The sequence below is a fragment of the Elephas maximus genome, chromosome 2, assembly GCF_024166365.1.
Source record: "Elephas maximus indicus isolate mEleMax1 chromosome 2, mEleMax1 primary haplotype, whole genome shotgun sequence".
Lineage (NCBI taxonomy): Eukaryota > Metazoa > Chordata > Mammalia > Proboscidea > Elephantidae > Elephas > Elephas maximus.
The window spans coordinates 2,730,737-2,754,569 of record NC_064820.1 but is presented as its reverse complement, the minus strand read 5'-3'; the positions used below and the strand labels follow the sequence as shown (position 1 = coordinate 2,754,569).

At 43.8% G+C, this 23,833-nt stretch overlaps 1 protein-coding gene across 6 annotated transcripts in view; it reads right to left on the bottom strand.

The window, feature by feature from the left end:
- SEMA5A (semaphorin 5A) overlaps positions 1-23,833 on the bottom strand; it is a 553,896-nt gene that overhangs the window by 94,427 nt on the left and 435,636 nt on the right. For all 6 annotated transcript variants that reach the window (XM_049860605.1, XM_049860561.1, XM_049860570.1 and 3 more), the window contains 2 exons: positions 9,449-9,566; positions 1,214-1,395 (listed from right to left, as the gene is read on the bottom strand). In XM_049860605.1, coding sequence (XP_049716562.1) covers positions 1,214-1,395; positions 9,449-9,566 — 300 coding nt within the window. The remainder of the gene's footprint in view (positions 1-1,213; positions 1,396-9,448; positions 9,567-23,833) is intronic.

The following is a 23,833-nucleotide window of genomic DNA, read 5'->3' as shown; positions in this document are numbered from 1 at the left end:
TGTGACATTATAATAAAGCTGTTTTATCATAACAAACTAAATAACCGCAAAATAAGATCCTTCAAAGCTTCCCATCAATTAGCTAATATCTTGCATTCTGCTACCTGTAAGTGTTTAAAAGTATCCAAGTAATTTATTGAATTTCATTTAAAAAAAAAAAACTTAAAAATTAACTTCAACATAAATAAAGCAGCATTTCACCGTCGAAGTTTCTTTATATATGAACAAAAGTGTAATGTTAAAAAGATAAAAAATACTGCTTCCAAAACTGTCTGGAAATGCTTGTCTAAATCTTTTACTAATCATGGCATTTTATGGTATGTTCTGTTTGCAAGATACGGAGCATGTTGTATACAGGGAGATAGATAATTCCCTAAACCCAGTCTTTCTCTCTCATCATCTCTCTCTCTCTCTCCTTGTCACTCAGAGAGGGGTTCTGATTAGTTCTTTTGGTCTGTAGAACCCTAAGACAACTGACTTACAAGGACAGGCCGTGAGATGGTTTTGTACGTGTGCCCAAATTTGGCCTGAGACTTGCTTTCTTTCATTATCCCACACCACCTAACGGCCAGATCAGAAGGGAGAAGCCTACAGCTCTCAGCTGTTTCTAACCATCAGATGTCACTGATGTTGTCAAAAAGAAAGTGACAATTTGAAGAGTGAACTGGTTTAGGTCACTTTGGGACAAACATAATGCTTTAGCAATGAGGGACTGTTAACTATATATTTCACAAAGGGGTTTTAACATAGACCTTTCCTTACACAAGCCAATGATACATTGCCAATTAGAAATGTTTCTCCCAGTCCAATGACGAACGTATGACTAGGTTTAGAATTAGAATCTAATCAATATTTGAAGATCTCCTTTCACAGGTGGTGTGATTTTTAGCAGGTAAGCTCCCTGTGGAAGGAAACCCTGGTGGCATAGTGGTCAAGAGCTACATGTGGTAACCAAAAGATAAGCAGTTCAAACTCACCAGGTGCTCCTTGGAAAACCAGTGGGGGAGTTCTACTCTGTCCTTTAGGGTTGCTATGAGTCAGAACTGACTCAATGGCAATGGGTTTTTGGTTTTAAGCTCCCTGTACCTCCCTCTAGAAAAGGAAAGGCCCATGTGATGTTTGGCTCCCCAGGCTTCTCCATGTCTAGGGTGAACACCTGGGCATGTCACCTGGGCACCCTGCAGGGGTCAGCTGGGAACTTTGCGGGACACACCTGGAGCAGTTGGTGATCTCCACACTGGGGCCGGTGCACGGCCAGCCGCCGCATTGTGGGGCCGGGCTGTCACAGGAGCGGGTCCGGCAGAGGCAGGAGCCCACAGCACTGCCATCTGTGTGTGTGCACGGCGTCCACGGGGACCACGGGCTGAACTGCCCATCCACGGTGAGGTTCCTGGTCTGGGAGCAGATGCACAGCAGCACGTCAGGAAGGGCCACAGGGAGAGAGAACAGGCGAAGGGTCTCTCACAAGACAGCGGAATGCGTTTGCAATGTTTTGTTATCACTTTCAGGAAAGGATGTAAGAGAAGTATTTCAGCGTACAAGCAGCAGAGGTCACTGGAAGAGATGATAATGGATGGGGAGGAGGAGGAGGTGAAGGAGAGGGAGAAAGAGCAAGAGGACAAAGAGGAGGAGGAGGAAAGAAAAGGAGGAGGAGGACAAGAAAGAGGAGGAGGAGGACCAGGAAGGAGAGAAGGGCCCTAATGACCTGGCGATCAAGCAGCATTGTCCCCTCACGTGGGCAATCCAAGGAGAGCACAGAGTACCACACTCTGCAGGACATGAACGCGGGCTTCATGTTTTGGCCAGGCGGCGGAGGGTGGGGGGCATCAAATGAGTTTGATGGGCAGTGTTTTCAGTTGGTTCAATTAAATTTCAGAGCCTAGGAACCTGCGAACTTCAGGAAAGCACACAGATCATCAGGCGAGGGCACTCTGAGTTGCCTTTAACCACCAGCTGCAGAATCTGCCTGGAACACAGACCCACGAGTGAGGGTGCAGGTTCTGCTGCTTTACTTTTCCAGTTAATTTATATATAATTTGTAACTTAACAATTTATATGTTGTTCTTAGGTGCCATCGAATCGGTTCCAACTCATATCAACCCTATGTACAAGAAAATGAAACACTGCCTGGTCTTTGCCATCCTCATCAGCGTTGCTATGCTTGAGCCCATTGTTGCAGCCACTGTGTCAATCCAACTCACTGAGGATCGTCTTCTTTTTCATTGACCCTAACTAAGCATGATGTCCTTCTCTGGGAACTGGTCCCTCCTGGTAACATGTCCAAAGTATATGAGAGGAAGTCTTGCCATGCTCATTTCCAAGGAGCATTCTGGCTGTACTTTTCCCAAGACAGATTTCTTTGTTCTTCTGGCCAGACCAAAAAACCAAACCTGCTGTCCAGTCAATTCCAATTCATAGCATTTCTACAGGGCAGGCCCTGCCTCACAGGGTTCTTCTGGCTGTCCATGGTATACTCAATATTCTTCACCAACACCATAATTCAAAGGCATCAATTCTCCGTTGGACTTCCTTATTCATTGTCCAGCTTTCAAGACAACTGAAAATACCACGGATTGGGTCAAGTGCACCTTAGTCCTCAAAGTGACACTGCTGCTGTTTAACAGTTTAAAGAGGTCTTTTGCAGCAGTATTTGCCCAATGCAATATGCCATTTGATTCCTTGACTGCTGTTTCCATGGGCGTTGACTGTGGATCCAAGTGAAATGAAATCCTTGACAACTTCAATCTTTTCTCCATTTAGCATGATGTTGCTTGCTGGTCCAGTTGTGAGGATTTTCATTTTCTTTATGTTGAGGTGCAATTCATACTGAAGGCTGTGGTCTTTGATCTTCATCAGTAAGTGCTTCCAGTCCTCTTCACTTTCAGCAAGCAAGGTTGTGTCGTCTGCATAATGCAGGTTGTTAATGAGTCTTCCTCCAATCCTGATACCCCGTTCTTCTTCATATAGTCTAGCTTCTTGGATTATTTGTTCAGCATATAGATTAAATAGGTATGGTGAAAGAATACAACCCTGATGCACACCGTTCCTGACTTTAAACCAATCAGTATCCCTTGTTCTGTCCGAACAACTGCCTCTTGATCTATGTAAAGGTTCCTCATGAGCACAATTAAGTGTTCTGGAATTCCCATTTTTCACAGTGTTATCCATAATTTGTTATGATCCACACAGTCAAATGCCTTTGCGTGGTCAATAAAACACAGGTAAACATCCTTCTGGTATTCTCTGTTTTCAGCCAGGATCCATCTGACATCAGCAATGATATCCCTGGTTCCACGTCCTCTTCTGGATGCAGCTTGAATTTCTGGCAGTTCCCTGTTGATGTACTGCTGCAGCCATTTTTAATTAATCTTCAGCAAAATTTTACTTGTATGTGATATTAATGATATTGTTCGATAATTTCCACATTCTTTTGGATCACCTTTCTTTGGAATGGGCACAATTATGGGTCTCTTCCAGTCATTTGGCCAGGTAGGTGTCTTCCAAATTTCCTGGCATAGATGAGTGAGGGCTTTCAGCATTGCATCCATTTGTTGAAACATCTCAATTGGTATTCCATCAATTCCTGAAGTCTCGTTTTTCACCAATGCCTTCAGTGAGTTCTTGATCATATGCTACCTCCTGATATGGTTGAATGTCGACCAATTCTTTTTGGTGCATAGACTCTGTGTATTCCTTCCATCTTCTTTTGATGCCTCCTGCATTGTTCAATATTTTCCCCATAGAATCCTTCAATATTGCAATTTAATATATCCACTTGTCTGTCAGTTTGTCATACTGTGCTGGCTTGCGTGTTGCTGTGATGCTGGAAGGTAAGCCACTGGTATATCAAATATCAACAGCGGCACCCATGGTGGACAGCTTTCAGCAAAGCTTCCAGAGTAAGACAGGCTGGAAGAAGGACCTGGTGATCTACTTCTAAAAAAATTGGCCAGTGAAAATCTTATGAATAATTTATATATTTATATAAAGTACTTTATACAAATATATATATAAACATAAAAATTTATATTTTCTTAGTTTTCCTTATGCAGACATCAGAAATAAATCCATCCAGATGAAATCTCTTCAGCTTTGCTACCTTGTGGGTTTCTGCCGATGGTATGTGCTTTATCATATTAAACGTTAAATATTAAACCATAGCATAACATGTCGTTTTTGTAGTTTAGTGCATGCCAGTTAGTGTGCCGAGGGCTGTTGTACGTGTATCAACTTCTCGTATCTTTACAACATCCCTGCTATCTAGATTCCGTTTTACAGATGACAGGATAGAGGGTCAGATAGGGTACGTGGTTTGCCCAAAGTCACACAGTCCACAGAAGATCCAAGAATCAGCCCGGAATAGCTGAGTCTGAAGCCCATGAATGTTCCCGGCCACTTCATTCTATACTAGGGTTTTTCCATCCTTCTTTGGTGACAATCTCAAGGAAATCAGCTTCATATAAGTTTACCCTCAGTTTATGTAAAAGCAAGGTTCTCTTCACCTAGGAAATAAAGCATCTCCCACAGCTACAGGAGATCAGATTTTGGTAGTGAACCTAAGCCATAACACCATGTTCCATGCATCCGTATTCAGTTCTATAATTCCCACTGGCCGAGGGTGTGTTTCATCTGGCGAGCACAGCGCCCTGGACCACAAGTTTAGACTCATTGCTGTACACTGTCACTTCACTAGGGCTACACTGGGGTCTTATGTATTTCACTTGGACATTTATTTCACAAGTTAAAAGACTGTCCATTTATTTTCAAAGTTTCACGGGAGTAGCTTTTGCTAGAGGATATTGAACATGTGGGACAGGAAGACCTGGCTCTCATTACGACATGCATTCAAACCACCGCTAAGCCTAGCTCTATAAACAGAGTACAGGGAGGAAAGAGGGCAGCTCCCAAGAGAACTAAGGCTAAGCCAGGCTGCCGCGTGGCCTCTGGTAGTGCGGGTGAGCAGGGGCACTTTAGTTAACGCCTCCGAGTCTCAGCTCTTCTACCTATAAACTGGAAGCGGTGGTGTCCATCACTGGGGTCTCTGTGAACGTTGAATGAGAACCCACTGAACGATGTCTAACATGGCCCTGAGCACATGGCACACACTCATGACTGGACATTCTTCCCTTCTCCTTCTCTGACGGTGGATTCTATCACAAGGCTCAGGAATGAGGTCTCCCTGCTCTTTGGCTATTATATGCAGGGTGATCACTGGGCCTCTGGGCCACCTACCAGCCACTGCTCTGGGGAGATGTTGAGAGCTGGCACCATCCTGTAGGTCAGCGAGTACATCAGAAACACTGGATTGAAGTGCTGTTTCTTTCCTGTTGTAGTTTTAGAGCCCCTCGTCCTCCAGAGTTTGGTCTGTGCTGTTGCCAGCACTAAATGGAGTGCTTTGGACTCAGCCACAAATAACACCTCTTCACACCAAACCAGCTGCTGTAGAGTGGACGCTGACTCCCGGTGACTCCACGAGTGTCAGAGCAAAACTGGGCTCCACAGGGTTTTCAACAGCTAATTTTTCACGAGCAAATCATCAGGCTTTTCTTCCCAAAGTGGACTTGAACCTCCAACCTTCCGGTCAGACCCTGAGCACTTTCTTTGTTTGCACGTCCCAGGGCCTCCATTCATTCTGCAGTGCCCTTTAAGCAGTATCTGAGGGAAGAATCCTGTTGTTGCGGGGGCCTTGGGTGTTTATCTGGCCTGAGTGTTTCGCTAGTGATTTCACGCTGTATTTTGGAAGAGGAGCTCATTGTATGTTATGTGGTTCTAGTAATCACGCTCCCACAGACAACAGGGATGGTACCGTGCAGGAATAAGGCCCAGGTAGGCTCTTAAGACAATACTATCCTTGTGAAACAATGTTACAAGCTTTGCGGGCATATGTACTACCCAAATCATGCCAGTTAGCTCAATTTAGATCTTGCTCAGGCACTTCACACCCCTTAAACTGAGAGCAATGCCCTCCAGTCCAATTTTATAAGCAAACAGAACATGAATCAATATGTCCGCAAACTGCTGCCTTCTCTCTGGGACCACACAAGCCCATACCATTTTTAAACAGGGAACTTGGAGAGGAGACAGAGTCTTCTGTAAGCCCCTAAGTCCCTGGGAAGGTTTCTGGGGTTCTCGTCTCTGGCCTGAAGCGTCTCGGGAGCAGAGCATCTCACCCACAGATGGAGGCTGAGCTCACCGTCACCAGCATCGCTGGAGCAGAGCATCTCACCCACAGATGGAGGCTGAGCTCACCATCACCAACATCGCTGGGACTCCTTGAGCTCACGGTAACAGGCCTTCCTCTTTCACTGTTCAACACGAGCTTTTACAGGCGATACGTGATGCTTTGGTCTTACTCAAAAATCCCTTGGCTTATAAAGCTTGAGTTCCTTTGCACTAAAGATATACAGGCAAGGACAGAAAAATATTTAACTGATTACAAGTTGACTTTTAAAATTTTTTTGGTATTTTAACATCTTTGAATGCAGTTGGCAGCACGCCAGCATGTTTTGTTTTTCCCTTGTTGTTGTTGTTTTTAGTCGCTGCTGAGTTGGCTCTGACTTACGGCGACCCCATGGATGACAGAACGGAACGCTGCCAGGTCCTGTGCCACCTTCACAATCGCTGGTGTGCTGGATGCCAACCTAAGGGGCTCATCTTCCAGCACTAGATCAGGCAACATTCTGTATGATCCACAGGGTTTTCACGGGCTAATTTCTGGACGCAGGTCACCAGGCCTTGCTTCTTAGTCTGTCTTAGTACATGAAACAATTGTCTATTTCATAACTAATGGCATCTCAGATTTGAGGAAATACAGCAGATTTGGCCAAAAAAAAAAAAAAAAATCAAGCCTTTCTTCCATTTTAGTCAAAAGCAAAAAACATAGAAGCAAGTTATATTTTAAAAACCTGTTTAGACTGCTCTGTATTAAAGTCAGTACATTTCATCCAGCCCATCTTTTTCTAAGAGACAGATCTTTAGAAAGAGATGTATGATAAAAATAATAATAGTTGTCTGCTTTCTATACGGTAGCTTACATGAATCAGAACAGAATATACGGTTTTCTTTTATGTGTTTTGTTCACAGGGACATAAGTTTGTTGTTGGAAGTTCTGCATATTTTTATCAAAAGTGTATCTTGATAATATGACAAATTACACTGGGTGAGAGAATATAGATAGTTCAATAAAATGAAATCACCTTGTGTCAGAAAAACAGATCCTGCTTTGTGCAGTTTACGAGACATTGGTGGTTCAGTGTAGAATCCCACCTTCTGTGCAGGAGACCCAGGTTCGATTCCCAGCCAACGCACCTCACGTACAGTCACCGCCCATCTGTCAGTGGAGGCTTGCATGTTGCTGTGGTGCTGGGCAGGTTTCAGGGGAGCTTTCAGACAAAGGCAGACTAGGAAGAAAAGCCTGGTGATCTACTTCTGAAAATCAGCCAGTGAAGATGATCCGGTCCACAACTGATGATGGGGCTGGGGCAGGACTGGCAGCATTTTGGTCTGTTGTGGGTGCAGTTGCCATAAATGGGGGGCTGACTGGACAGCAGCTACAACAATAGCCACGGTGTGTGTTTCACTGGCAGTAAGTCAAAGACCATGTGTCAGTTCTTAGTAAGCATAATGGCTGTATCTCGAAAGCACAGATGTGGGATGCGGCAGTGCCAACCCCAGGCAGGACCACAGGACCCTCTGACAACACTAGGCTTTAGAGCAGAGACTGTCACTGCAGCAGCAAATGTTCACTTGAGTGACAACACTCCGGGCACTTCAAACATATATTGCATCATCTCCATTTTTTACTGCAGAAACATCCAACACATGGATTTGCCATAAACCCAGTGGGTGGGTGTGTGTCCCCTTTCCATAAGCAGTGTCCCTGAGACATAAACTAAAACAACCCCGGACCCAGACTGGCACTCCTACTGCGTGCGACAAACTGCCACCATCTTCTGCCCTTTCCATCATTCAAGGCCAAGGGCAAGGGTCTGAAGAAGATCTGCTGATTCCTCTAAAGGGCACGTCGCTACTTTAGGGCTACAGTTTGGATATGACACTGTATACTTTTCTAGCTGCAAAGAATTTGAGGTGAACAGCTTTCTGCTCTTCGTGTGTCACTGAGCAATGAGAAGAGACTTGGCACAAACATGGCTGTTTTTCTAACCAATTTCAAGACGCACCACAAAGAAGTTTCCTTCTAAAATCAGAGATCTGGAGTTCAGTAGAGGAAGGACCAACAGCCGACCCCTGCCCAGCTGTGCACTGCCTGACCAGTGATACCGAAGGTACTGTCATGAAAGACCTCTCGATCTGTCCCAATATTAGGGACATGATACTGGTTTTAATATCATAGCTTTCTCCGTTTCCTGCTGCCTGGCCTTCCTGCTTAGACTGTGAAGGGTGGGCTACTGCAAGGTCATGGTTTAGATCCTGGGGAGAGCAAGTTCCTTGATTAGAGACCAAGTGGCTCTGCTACGATGCCTCGGGCAGCCCTACTGTATTGTGAGACAGCAATGACATACAATAGTGAACGTGTTGCTTCTCTCTGCACCTCTGTTTTGCAGAAATACCAAAGACCTGGCCGTCACAGGGGCCAACAGTCACGTGCCCGCAAAGTGATTTGGTGACTTTTCAAAAAGTGGAAGCTAGTAGTTGTGACTCGTGTTTTCTAAGAGCAGAGGGGTTTGGAGTTACTGGATTAAGGATTCTGAAGACATAAAAAACTGTTTTTTTTTTTTTTTACGAGTGAGGACCCAAACAGATTACCAATGGGAACTTTGGAATCTGCTTTTCTTGGATTCAGAGAGTGTGGATCGGAAAGTAGGGGCCTCCTCCTCTTTCCCCAGGGCTCAGTGGGGGAATGGGCATTGGGCCATTGCCCACAGACTTCCCGTGACCCTGAGCAGTGCCCCATAAGGCTGTCAGTGGTGATTCCTTCAGTTTATTCTTTTAAAAGCTCTACTTATCTCAGGGCTTGGGATTATAACCCCTAAGGGGAATTCGTGGGTGTAAATCCCTCTTATTAATGCTGCAAAGGGTGGGAGAGTTCACCCCAAGCTCTGGAGACAAAGGCCCAAGAATGAAACAGACAAAGGCCCAAGAATGTGACACTCCATCATCAAGACAGACGTGTCTCCCCCTAAGACACTGCTCTTCCAAACAGACCGAAACTTCACGAGCAGCTCCTTGCATGGTGCAAACGAGAGCTCAGAGCTGAAGGGGTTTAGAGCACAGAAGGACATACAGCCAGGCTCACCGTGACTCACGGGAAAGTGTGGGGCACAGCACAGCGGGCTAGGGTAGCAGGAGAGATAAGTCCCAGTGAGAAGGTCTTGGGGCCTGCGGTGGGCACTTATAGGGCACACGGAGATGAAGGGCTCACCGTTAGTCATGGGAAAGCATGGGGCACAGCGCAGCAAGATGGGGTAGCAGGGCAGCGGGCACTTACAGGACACGCAGAGATGCTCTGCTCCCACTGCACCATGCTCAGGCTCTCCTCAAGGCTCGTGCACTTCTTCAGCGCCACGTCCCAGCCACAGTATGGGTCCTGGGCCCCGATGCAGGCACTGCAAACACACACCACAGAGTCAGAGGGAAGAAGACCTATCTATTCCATGCCCAGCTTTTGCACACCATTCTATACCTACTTCTATTTGAAGGAGGCCTGGTATCCAAAAGGTCAGAGGTTTGGACACACCCAATGACTCCACAGGAGGAAAGATCTGGCAATGTGCTTCCATAAAGATTACAGTCTTAGAAACCCTATGGGACAGTTTTAATCTGACTCATAAGGTTGCTATGAGTTATAATAGGCTCAACTGCATTCAACAGCAACAACCTCTACTTACCATTATCTGATAGATATCTTCCTCCACGTGTCTGTTGGATTGTTGTACTGTGGGGGTTTGCATGCTGCTGTGATACTGGAAGCTATGCCACTGGTATTGAGATACCAGGAGGGTCACCCATGGAGGACAGGTTTCAGCTGAGCTTCTAGACTCAGACAGACTAGGAAGAAGGACCTAACAGTCTACTTCTGAAAAGCATTAGCCAGTGAAAACCTCATGAATAGCAGTGGAACACTGTCTGATATAGTGCTGGAAGATGAGCCCCCCAGGTTGGAAGGCACTCAAAAGATGACAGGGGAAGAGCTGCCTCCTCAAAGTAGAGTCAACCTTAATGATGTGGATAGAGAAAAGCTTTCAGGACCTTCATTTGCTGATGTGGCACGACTCAAAATGAGAAGAAACAGCTACAAACATCCATTAATAATCGGAACCTGGAATGTACAAAGTATGAATCTAGGAAAATTGGAAATCGTAAAAAATGAAATGGAAAGCATAAACATCAATATCCTAGGCATTAGTGAGCTGAAATGGACTGGTATTGGTCATTTTGAATCAGAAGATCATATAGTCTACCATGCTGGGAATGACAATAAAAGAATGATGTTGCATTCACCATCAAAAAGAACATTTCAAGATTAATCCTGAAGTACAACGCTGTCAGTATTAGGATAATATCCATATGCCTACAAGGAAGACCAGTTAATATGACTATTATTCAAATTTATACACCAACCACTAAGGCCAAAAATGAATAAACAGAAGTTTTTATCAGCTGCTGCAGTCTGAAATTGATTGAACATGCAATCAGGATGCATTGATAATCACTGGTGATGGGAATGCAAAAGCCGGAAACAAAGAAGAAGGATCAGCAGTGAGAAAATACGGCCTTGGTGATAGAAACAATGCTGGAGATGGAATGATAGAATTTTGCAAGACCAACAACTTCTTCATTGCAAATACCTTCTCTCACCAACATAAACGGTGACTGTACACATGGACCTCGCCAGATGGAATACACAGAAATCAAACTGACTACATCTGCGGAAAGAGATGATGGAAAAGCTCAATATCATCAGTCAGAACAAGGCCAGGGGCTGACTGTGGAACAGACCATCAATTGCTCATATGCACGTTCAAGCTGAAACTGAAGAAAATCAGAGCAAGTCCACGAGAGCCAAAATATAACCTTGAGTATATCCCGCCTGAATTTAGAAACCATCTCAAGAATAGATTTGATGCACTGAACACTAATGACCGAAGGCCAGACGAGTTGTGGAATGACATCAAGGCCATGATACATGAAGAAAGCAAGAGGCCATTGAAAAGACAGGAAAGAAAGAAAAGACCAAGATGAATGTCAGAGAAGACTCTGAAACTTGCTCATGAACATCGAGCTGCTAAAGAAAAAGGAAGAAATGATGAAGCAAAAGAACTGAACAGAAGATTTTAAAGGGTGTCTCGAGAAGACAAAGTATTATAATGACGTGCAAAGACCTGGAGATAGAAAACCAAAAGGGAAGAATATGCTCGGCGTTTCTCAAGCTGAGAGAACTGAAGAGAATATTCAAGCTTCGAGTTGCAATAGTGAAGGATTCCATGGGGAAAATATTAAACGATGCAGGAAGCATCAAAAGAAGATGAAAAGAATACACAGAGTCATTATGCCAAAAAGAATTAGTCAATGTTCAACCATTTCAAGAGGTAGCATATGATCAGGAACCGATGGTACTGAAGGAAGAAGTCTAAGCTGCTGTGAAGGCATTGGTGAAAAACAAGGCTCCAGGAATTGATGAAATATCAATTGAGATGTTTCAACAAATGGATGCAGCGCTGGAGGTGCTCACTTGTCTATGCCACGAAATATGGAAGATGGTTTCCTAGCAAACTGACTGGAAGGGATTCATATTTATGCCTATTTGCAAGAAAGGTGATTCAACCGAATGTGGAAATTATAGAACAATATCATTAATATCACATGCAAGCAAAATTTTGCTGAAGACCATTAAAAAAACAGCTGCAGCAGTATATCGACAGGGAACTGCCAGAAATTCAGCCTGGCTTCAGAAGAGGACATGGAACCAGGGATATCATTGCTGATGTCAGATGGATCCTGGCTGAAAGCAGAGAATACCAGAAGGATGTTTACCTGTGTTTTATTGACTGTGTGGGTCATAACAAACTATGGATAACACTGCGAAGAATGGGAATTCCAGAACACTTAATTGTGCTCATGAGGAACCTTTACATAGATCAAGAGGCAGTTTTTCGGACAGAACAAGGGGATACTGATTAGTTTAAAGTCACGAAAGGTGTGCGTCAGGGTTGTATTCTTTCACCGTACCTATTTAATCTGTATGCTGAGCAAATAATACGAGAAGCTGCACTGTATGAAGAACGGGGCATCAGGATTGGAGGAAGACTCATTAACAACCTGCGTTATGCAGATGACACAGCCTTGCTTGCTGAAAGTGAAGAGGACTTGAAGCACTTACTAATGAAGATCAAAGACCACAGCCTTCAGTATGGATTGCACCTCAACATAAACAAAAATCCTCACAACTGTACCAATGAACAACTTCAAGATAAACGGAGGTAAGACTGAAGTTGTTAAGGATTTCATTTTGCTTGGATCCACAATCAACAGCCATGGAAGCAGCAGTCAAGAAATCAAACAACACATTCCACCGGGTAAATCTGCTGCAAGGATCTCTTTAAAGTGTTGAAGAGCAAAGATGTCACCATGAAGACTAAGGTGCGCCTGACCCAAGCCATGGTATTTTCAATCGCATCACATGTATGTGAAAGCTGGACAGTGAATGAGGAAGACCGAAGAAGAGTTGACACGTTTGAATTGTGGTGTTGGCGAAGAATATTGAATATGCCAAGGACTGCCAAAGGAACAAACAAGTCTGTCTTGGAAGAAGTACAACCAGAATGCTCTTTAGAAGCAAGGATGGCGAGACTATGTCTCACATACTTTGGACATGTTATCAGGAGGGACCAGTCCCTGGAGAAGGACATCAGGCTGGGCAAAGTACAGGGTCAGCGGAAAAATGGAAAACCCTCAACGAGGTGGATTGACACAGCGGCTGCAACAATGAGCTCAGGAATAACAACAACTGAAAGGATGGCGCAGGACCGGGTAGTGTTTCCTTCTGCTGTGCATACGGTCGCTATGAGTTGGAACTGACTCGACGGCCCCTAACAACAACAACAACAATAGATATCTTTAATTTTTGTGCATAATCTTCCTATTTCCTTTAAGTTTCCATGCACAGGTTCCATATGAGCAGAATTAAGTGTTTTGGAATTCCCATTCTTCAAAATATTATCCATAATTTGTTATGATTCACACAGCTGAATGCCTTTGCATAGCCAATAATTGAGAAAGAGATGAATATAACTACACAGATTTTCTTGTCGCCTCTGTATTGTGTGCAGTTATCTCAATCCATGGTGGTTGCTATGGGAACAGACACAGATACAAGAACCAAAGTGGAAGCCGCAGACACTGCTGAGGAGCAATACTTGCACTTTAAACAACTTCCCCCAAACTGTGCAAAAGCCACATTTCAAACAGTCATATTTACTTCTACTACAATCACGACTGTAGTGGTAGCTCTCAGGTTGCCTGTCCATGAATTACAGTTCCCTTACTTCCAGAAGAATGAACAAATGAGTCTTAGAAAAAATACAACCAGAGTGATCCTCAGAAACAAGGATGGCAAGACTTTCCATCTCGCTTATTCTGGACAAGTCATTAGGAAAGACAGACCCTTTGTTCTTCTGGTAGTGCATGGTATATTCAATATTATTCACCGACATGATAATTCAAAGGCATCAACTCTTCTTCGTTTGTTGCATCTGTTTGTTGAAGCATCTAACTTGGTATTATATCAATTCCTGGAGTCTTGTTTTTTGCCAGTGTCTTCAGTGCAGCTTGGACTTCTTCGGTAGCACTGGTTCGTGATAATACGCTACCTCCTTAAAAGCAAGGATGGTGAGATTTTATCTCATGTCCCTGAAGAAGAACATCATGCTTGGTAAGGCAGAGGGTCACCGAAAAAGAGGAAGACCCTCAACGAGATGGACTGACACAGTGGCTGCTGCAACAAGCTTAAACACAGCAACGATTGTGAGGATGGCGCAGCACCAGGCAGTGTTTCGTTCTGTTGCGCATAGGGTTGCTATGAGTCGGAACTGATTTGACATCACCTAACTACACCAGGAAACAGCAATTGCCAGAAAAGGACATCATCATGTTTGGCAAAATAGAGGGTCAGCTAAAATGAGGGAAACCCTCAATGAGATGGATTGACACAACAGCCACAGCAATTGATTCAAACATACAACGATTATGGAGATGGCACAGGACTAGGCAACATTTTGTTCTGTTGTCCACAGGGTTTCCATGAATCGGAGCCTACTCAACATCAACTTAACCACAATGACAACCCCAAAGAAGGCTGAGGTGTCTTATTCCCAAGCACCACATTGCCATATACTTCAGAATCGATTCTTTTACTTTAAGAGTTGCATTATCTTTCTAGAAATACGACTGAGAAATATTCCAAGAAGTAGACAGTAACATTCCCGAGGAACGCATCGGAAGACATCCACAAGTGCTTCCAGATGTAAATCTAACCAAAACATATACTTTCTTGGGTTTTTTCTTCTGCAAAACTGGAATGACACTGCCCAACTCCCAGGGCTGTTTTGAGGGTTAAATTATATCGTATACAAATAAGAATAATAAATTTCTTCACATGGGGAAGAATACAGCCATTTTAATTAATCTTTAAATGGAATTACAGATTACTACATGCCATAGACTTCTGGAGTGTGTGAAAATATTTAGCACGGAAAATGCTAATTCTGCGAATGTCATGGGCTTTTTATTTAATAAGGCAATGTCAAACACACGATGTATTTCATTAACTGGTGTAACGCATTTTGGTTATACATTTAGATGAATTAGTAAAGATTCTTTTGACTTCTGGTGTGCGAGGGGCAGTGGCATGCTAAAGACACAAAGAAGAACACAAATGACTTTCCAGTCTAGAGAGGGAGGAAGAACTCATTCATGAATGTTGCTTAACCACACAACATGCAAAAACCACACAACATGCAAAAACCATACCAGCTGCCAAGGAGTCAACTCTGACTCGTGGCAGCCCCATGGGTCTTACAGTACAACTGTGCTCTGCAGGGTTTTCAACCACTGATTTTCAGAAGTAGGTTGTCAGGCCTTTCTTCGAGGTGCTTTTGGGTGGATTCAAACCTCCATACCTTCCGGTTAGCAGTTGATCACCTTAACCATTTGCGCTACTCAGACTCCAATGATACACATAACGAGAAACAAATATTAACCAAGAATCCCAGACAATTGGTCCTATCAGAGTCGAAGGAGAGAGAGGTGACTCAGGAGGGGTTCCACGAAGAGGTGAGGGCTCAGGTAGCTTTCGAAGGAAGATTAGCATTTCTCTGAGTCAGGAGAACATCTCTGGCCGTGATGACCCCAGGAAGGACCGCACGAAGGTCATGTGACCATACCATGATAGGGGAGGTAAGCACAGCCATGTGGCTAGCTTTAGAGAAGTGTGACAATGTGAATAGAATGTTGGGGTGTTCCTTAAGCAACAGAAATGTGGCCGTGGTGTACAGGATGTGCCAGATAGTGAAACCTACTAGGGGTTCGATTTACAAACCCCACAAAGAGCTGAGGTGCAACCACAACTGTAATAACATCATTTTAAGGTGGATAAACAAAGACAGGATCACTAGTGAAAGACAATTGTCTATGCTCACCCTGAATATTCTGCTAAAGGCTTTTAATAATTCATGTTACATGCTATGCAGTATAGATGGAGTTCATGAAATACAGTTTCAATTAGTGACTAGATTTTGATATATTAAAAAGTCTATTCACTATTGTCTTATCATTAAGTGACAATGATTTTAAAATACATTGACCAATTTTCACATTTCAATTTGCTCTTAATATTAAGTTTAAATAATTGATATGTATTATAAATAATAATAAATGACTGGTTTTTAGTTAAAATCTTAGTAGGTGGATATAACCTTCAATGTTTCCTGAAAAATCTGTTCTAAAACTGAGTAAGATTGATATGAACTTTACAGTGAAGCACTTTGGGCAAAATTAATATAAAAAAGAAAAAATAAGGGAAAGAGTGGAGGGCATTTAAAGTAAGCAAACCAAGCGTGTGTTCTGGAATCTAGTGATTTCAGTTGGCTTGGGGTCCCAGTCTTGGTATGTGACCCAGTGCAGACAGCCCAGTGTGACCCATTCATCATGTACAGATTCCTGAGCTGCTTGTCTTGGATCCCCAGGGAACCCCGATCATCTGTCATAATCACAGTCATCTCTTCGTGAACTGCTTTCTAGAACATACAAGCTTGCTGGAGAGGCCAAATCTGCCCCCAGGATGAAGATCTCCAAGGAAGGTAAACTCGGCTCCAGTGAGTTTGCTACACAGAACCAGAACCAGAACAAAGGTGGGCCCAGGGAAGACCAGTGGCCAGTGTGAGCCCTTCACAGGTGAAAGTGGATGAATCCATCATGGAAGTCAAGAGCAGAGAAAGCCACGTCCGTGTGCAGACTCAGCAGGAGGAGACTCCCTGGTCATGTCATGCAGGAAAGTGCCCTCACAGAGAATACTGGTGTCTCATATTCTCTGTTCTATCCAAAGAGAGGTAATTATAAATACCTCCCATAGTTCACTCTTCTCCCCAGACAACAAAGGATAAAAATGAAGACACAATCTCGGACTGGTGTCATACGTCTTTAAAGGAAACTTACCCATGAAAGAGGTTTAGTGGACAGAATCGCAGGGGAGTGTTGAGGGTCAACACGTCAACAGGTGCATGGGGCAAGGGTGTCCAGGAATCTACTTTAATCCTTACACAAAGGCTTACAGAACAGTAAGTGCAGAGGAAAGGTTGTATTACCCCGTTTCATTATAATTCACCCAACTTAACAGTCTTCCCACAACTTAGTGGATGAGGCTTCAGGTCGAGGAGTCCTCCCTGGTGCAGGACCCACCCAGATGTCACCTGAGGCCAACTTTCCAGAAATCGTCATGGCAGGTGTGTTCTCCACTTGAATCTGAATCTCAGGTGTCCTCCCTCAGCAAAGGTAAGCCCTTGGCTCTCCTCACACCTGGCCCTGTCTGGCCTCCATCCACGCCTGAATCTCAGCCCCTCCATGTTAGTTAGACACAAGGTCACTTGATCTAGGCATGACTGAACATCCGCTCAAAGGCGCTCCGGCCAATCAGACAGGGCATGCTCACCCCACCTATACATGCACACAATGTGCTCACGGCAGTGTCACACAAACTGGCAGAAGACTTGTTTGTCCAGACAGACCGAAGCCCAGTGACAACCTACTAGAAGGAGCGGAATTCACCCAAGGGACCCTGGACAGTACAGCTAACACAGCATCTCTCAGACAGTGAGAAGATGTTTAAAGGCAGAAAAGCAAATTCTTGACAAATCCACTTGCCTTCGGTTTATCCAGAACCAGTTATCATAGTTCTTATTATTGTTAGGTGCCATCAAGTCGGTTCTAACCCACAGTGACTCTATGTGCAACAGAACAAAACACTGCCCAGTCCTGTGCCATTCTCACAATTGTTGTTATGCATGAGCCCACTGTTGCAGACACTGTGTCAATCTATCTTGTTGAGGGTCTTCCTCTTTTTCACTGACCCTGTAGTTTACCAAGCATGACATCCTCCAGGGACTGGTCCCTCCTGATAACATGGCCAAAGTATGTGAGACATAGTCTTGCCATCCTTGCTTCTAAGGAACATTCTGGTTGTACTTCTTCCAAGGCAGATTTGTTCCTTCTTTTGGCAGTCCATGGTATACCCAATATTCTTCTCCAACACCACAATTCAAAGTTCTTCTCCGGTCTTCCTTATTCATTGTCCAACTTTCACATGCATGGGAGTTCTCATAGAGTCGACTCCAACTCATGGTGACCTCATGTGGGATAGAGTAGAACAATGCTCCATAGGGTTTTCAATGCTAATTTTTCAGAAGTAGATCTCCAGGCCTTTTTTACAAGGCACCTCTGGGTAGAATCAAATTACAACCTTTTGGTTAGCAGCTGAATGTGTTGAACATTTGCACCATCCAGGCATTTTTTAGTTGATCCAGTGTTGATGTGAAATGTACCTGAGCTATGTTAAAAAAAAAAAAGGCAAAACACACGTACAAGAGCAGTTCAGCTTTTTTCTCTCTTCTTTCTCTGTTTTTGACTTCCATCTGGGACAGAAGTCTATTTTGAAGCCCAGCCTTCAGCTGAATGTGCGGAGTGAATAAAGAGTACCCACAACAATGCCACTCAGAGGCCCCTCTACACAGGGCTGTGCGAGTAGGAATAGAAGTAACCAGCTGGTACTCGATTCCCATCACATACCAGACCCGCTGCACAGTCTCTGTCTCTCGGCCTCTTGTAACACACTCGGGTGGAACACGCATGGGTGCAAAGAGATTCAAAGACGCTGCATCACTTGCTCATACCTACACACCAAGCCAAAGTCCCAGCCAGGACCCAGTAGAATGTAGGGCTGTCAACCCTTCTGAATACGTGCTGTTTCTCAAACACGTTGTTGTTAGGTGCTGTCGAGTGGATTCCAACTATAGCAGCGCTATGCAAACAGAAGGAAACACTGCCTGGTCCTGCGCCATCCTCACCATCGTTGCTATGCTTGAGCCCATTGTCACAGCCACTGTGTCAATCCATCTCGTTGAGGGCCTCCCTCTTTTTCACTGACCCTCTACTCTATCAAACATGATGTCCTTCTTCAGGGACTGGTCCCTCCTGATAACATGTCTAAAGAACGTGAGATGAAGTCTCGCGATCCTTGTTGTCTGTACTTCTAAGACAGATGTGTTCATTCTTCTGGCAGTCCACGGTATATTCAATATTCTTCACCAACACCATAATTCAAAGGCATCAATTCTTCCTCAGTCTTCCTTATTCGTTGTCCAGCTTTCGAATGCATATGAGGCGATTGAAAACACCATGGCTTGGGTCAGGTGCACCTTGAAGAGACATCTTTGCTTTTTACCACTGTAAAGAGGTCCTTTGCAGCAGGTTCACCCAATGCAACGCGTCATATGATCTCAGACACATGGCAATGACTGTTTCCTTAAGATTCACTCCATTCCTGTGGACTCCACTGCCAACAAACTCGCAGGGAAAGTCAGTATATGACCGAGTCCAAGGTGCCATGCTCAGGACGACTGCACTGTGGAGTCTGGAGTCGAGAAAACTGCTGTGCCTTGAGCTTTACAGAGATTTAAATCCAGGAGCTCAAAAGCAGGAGGCCTGTGAAGTAGATATTAAATAGTAAAATCTTGCCATTATGAGTTCTATTAGTTCTGTTTTTCAACTGAAATACAAAAGGTTGATAATGACACCTATTTTCAAGCTTTGTGCAAGTGACGGTTTAGAATACAGATTGCCATTTAGGGAACAGGAATACAATCTCTCGGGAAACAGATCAGAAAGCTGAACCCGAAATTGTTGGCTGGCTGGTGCACAGTTAAAGAAAGAATGACAAGAAGCTATGCTAGAGGATTTGGCCTATGGAATACTTTCAGTACAATTTCTTGTTCTTATAAGCTTAATCCCTATTGTAACAAAAGTATGATTATAATAAAATACCTGGCCAAAAAAAGAGAATAATGAAAGGCACCCATAGTCCCAAACAGAGGCCTAGGGCAGGGTTGAGCATTGCAGAAGGCTGGGAAGAGGCAAAGTTGGAAAGAATGGTACTGGGTGTCCCCACAAGATGGCGCTCATATGTTTTCTTCTATTGTCTCCTTGGATCAAAATTCATAATGTTTACATCATTGCCAGAGGGGAATTTACCAATAAGATTAAACTTCTTTACTTCATGAGACTCTCTAAGGCCCTGTGACTGGCCCTGGCAATTTCGTGTTCATTATTTAGTATTCTTTTCCTTAGCAAGGATCCCTCCCAAATTGTGTAAGCTTCAGACCCCACAAACCTACTTCTGCCCAATTATCAACAGCAAACAGCAGTATGGCTCATGTTTGCTAACTCATGCCCTGCCTCCTATGCCATCACGAGGATGCCTTTTCCACCCCTGCTAGGGTTGTTGGTGTCACCTTGCCACATGGTCCCTGTGGTAATGTGCTCTTCACAGTTGTAACTAGCATGTCAGGGTATGTACTCTCAGTCTTTTTCCTCTTCTATTTTTTAAGTTACTGTAACGATGGCATCTGTATAATGTGGAGTTGCTTTCTTCAATTAATATTATATCATAATATGTGTTCATAATCATTTATTGGTGCGATGGTTAATGTTATGTATCACCTGGGCTAGGGTGTGATTCTCAGTGCTTTGGCAGACACTGGACTGGGTACTCTTCTATAATGTGATATAATGTAATCACCTTCCACATTGTGATCTGATGCAATCAGCCAATCACTTGAAAGAGGAGTTCTCTTGGGAGTACAGTCTGCCTCCAGAGTATAAATGGATGTTCCAGCAAAGATTTCTCTTGACCCTGCACTCTTCTTGGTGGCTGACATCCGGTTCCTAGGACATAAGCCTGCAGAGGCCTCCAGCCTGCCACCTGACCTGTAGATTTTAGATTCGCCAGCCCCCTCAATTGCATGAGCCATTTCCCTTTAGTAAATTTCTCCATACATATATATGTATACATACACACACACACACGCAAACACATCTCATTGGTTTTACTCCTCTAGAGAACCCAGGCTAAGACAAAGGGCCTCAGGATAACCCATTGAGTGAATAATCCACAGAGTGAATGTATCATAACATGCAGATGAATTCCCTATTAGAAATTTAAGATTTGGACACTGGTTCTGATTTTGATATAGCTTAAAAAATAATTGGGCAGGAACGTCAAGCTGGGAGATCAGCTCCTAGTGTAGTCCAGGATCAGACTTTAATGATACATTGATTTGGAGATTAAGTTGATTCTAAGCTATTTCTAAATCTCCTTAGCTTGAATCCACAAAGGATATTCAGGACATCTTATTTATTCCAGAATTTCACATTAGACTCTGAGCCCCAGGAGGCAGGCAGTGCTGCCCATCTGTCACTGTACACCCAGGGCCTGGCTTGGTGCTAGGCATGGATGAAGTTCAGTAAATACATGATGAATGAGTTCACTAAAGAGAGGCTGTGGTCTTTGAGAGGGTCGACCAAAGCCAATGCAAATGAAAGTTCAAGACACTGAGATCTGAAAAATATAAATTCATATGGAGGGGAGATTTACAGTGTTTGTAAAATGGGTGCCGTCAAAACACCCTTCTCAATGTTGATGCCCATCATAACTGGACATCCAAGGATGCTGTCTTAGTTTTCTAGGGCTTCTGTAACAGAACCACCTCAAGTAGCTGGCTTTTAAGATAGAAATTTATCTCCTCACAGTTCTGGGGACTAAAAGTCCAAATCAGGGTCTTGACTCCTTCTGTGGGCATCTCTCCTAGTTCCTGGTGTCTGCCCTCAGTCCCTGTGTCCCTGGTGTCCATCTTCCCCTGTGTGTCTCTGTGTCTAGTCTGCTCTTTTTATAACTCAGCGTGATTAGGTTTAGGACCCACCCTATTCTGATACAACCACATTAACATAACAAAAGAAAACTCTATTCCCAAACAAGGTCATATTTACAGGTACGGGGGTTAGGATCTCAACACATATTTGGGGGGACACAATTCAATCCACAACAGATGTCCTGCTGGAGATGAAGAACCATGTGGGAATCCCAGCACTTCTCTCTAAGCTTTGTGTGTTTCTCCCACTGGGAGGATGCTGTCCTTCAAGAATACTTAATAAAGTGCCAATCTATTAACTCTACCATTTAAAACTTCGCCCTTTCAGATAGTAAAGGCTCTGAAGTTACCTAATTTCCATACTAATTTTCTTAATGAGGTGTTAATTTCATTGACCTAATGGCACTATTAGAGGCCAACTAAAAGAAAAAAAAAAATTTTTTTTTTTTTTTTTTAGGTGCATGTTCACTCAAATGGAGCCAAAACCTTTTTTTTTTTTTTTCTCTTAATGGTTTCATTTACCCCTCCAGTTTTGTAAAGCAAAATTTGAAAGCCATGACTCTTCCGCTTTCTATTTAGGCCGAGATTCTTCCAGTTCTCAGCTTTTCTCTCCACAATGCGTCCTGAGCACTTCTTGGCTTTCAGGTGTGTCTTCAATTGGTGTCTACAGACTGTAGCCAGGTCTGTCCTCCTCCTTGTAAGACACCACTCACAAGGGATTAGGGCCCACTCAATCCAGTATGACCTTGTTAACTGATAACATCTTCGAAGACCCTATATCCAAACAAGGTCACAGGTACAAGGGTTAGGACTTCAACATATCTTTTTGGGCGATATCATTCAACCCATAAAACCCACCATTGCATTGCCAATGCCCAGCAATGCCATGTCAATGAACACGCTCTACTGGGCCCACCGCAGAGAAGAACAAAGGCCGTGGTGTGCACAAAGCAGCATTGAGAGGTGATGCTCACGTCACTGTGATGGTCATTGCTTCTTGTCCCACGATGGGGCGAAGGGCTGGGCCAGAACGTTCATTTGCTCATCTTGACAGGAGGTGGTGTTTATTGATAATGACAGCTAAGAATCATGGGCAGCGCAATGCCCCAGGGGCTGATGAAGGGTTATCATTAGTCTCTGTAATTCTTACACCTAATACCCGACAAGGTAGGAATTTATGCCCACTTTTTAGATGACAAAACTGAGTTATTGAGAGGTTGTCATTGCCTACAGAGCTCATGCAGCCCCATATACCATTCCATCCACTCCTCACCAAGTATGATTGGAATTAAAAAGGAAGGGAGGCTAGCTCGGAGAGGCTAGAAACTTACCCAGCTCACCCACTTAGAAAGAGATGACGTTAGAATTCAGACAGACTCACCTGACCACAGAGCCCGCAGGTATGAAAGCAGCTTTCTCCTTGTGTGGAACTGGAGTCATAACGTGTAATGGTTTTTCAGAGTCTATAGTTTTTTGTTTCTGGTTTTAGGTAACTGCAGTCACTTTGCAGGTAGGAAAACAATGAAATTTCACTTGCTCAAATTTGAGATTTTTGAAATGTTGCTCCAGGTATTTTGTAAAGTAACATTCAGAAATATCATGAATTCAGAAATATCAGAAATATCTAGAGCTGTTGTAACAGAAATACCACAAATAGGTGGCTTTTAAAAATGGAAATTTATTGTCCTACAGCTTTGGAGGCTGAAAGTTCCTAGCAGGGCTTCAGCCCTAGAAGAAGTCCCTCCTTGTTGGTAGCCCCCAGTGTTCCTAAGCTTTTAGATGGGTACTCCCCCATGGCCTCGCCCCCCTGTGTGTCTGTGTCTGTTCACCCTTTTCATAAGACATCACTCAGATGGGATTAGGTTCAGGACCCACCCTACTCCTGTGTGCCATCATTAACACAACAAAGGAGAACTTCTTATTCCCAGAGCCCCATCCACAGGAAAAGGGGTTAGAATTTCAACATATGCTTTGGGGAGGCAAATTCAATCCATGTTGTTGTTGTTGTTAGGTGCCATCAAATCAGTTCTGACTCAGTGACCCTATGAAAAACAGAACAAAATACTGCCTAATCCTGCGCCATCCTCACAATTGTTATGCTTGAGTCCGTTGCTGCAGACAGTGTGTCAGTCCATCTCCTTGAGGGTCTTCCTCTTTTTTGCTGACTCTGTAGTTTACCAAGCATGATGTCCATCTCCAGGAACTGGTCCCTCCTGATAACATGTCCAAAGTATGTGAGACATAGTCTTGCCATCCTTGTTTCTAATAAGCATTCTGGCTGTACTTCCAAGAACGAATTTTTTGTTCTTCTGGCAGTTCATGGTATTTTCAGTATTCTTCGCCAACAGCATAATTCAACGGGATCAATTCTTCTTAGGTCTTCCTTACTCATTGTCCAG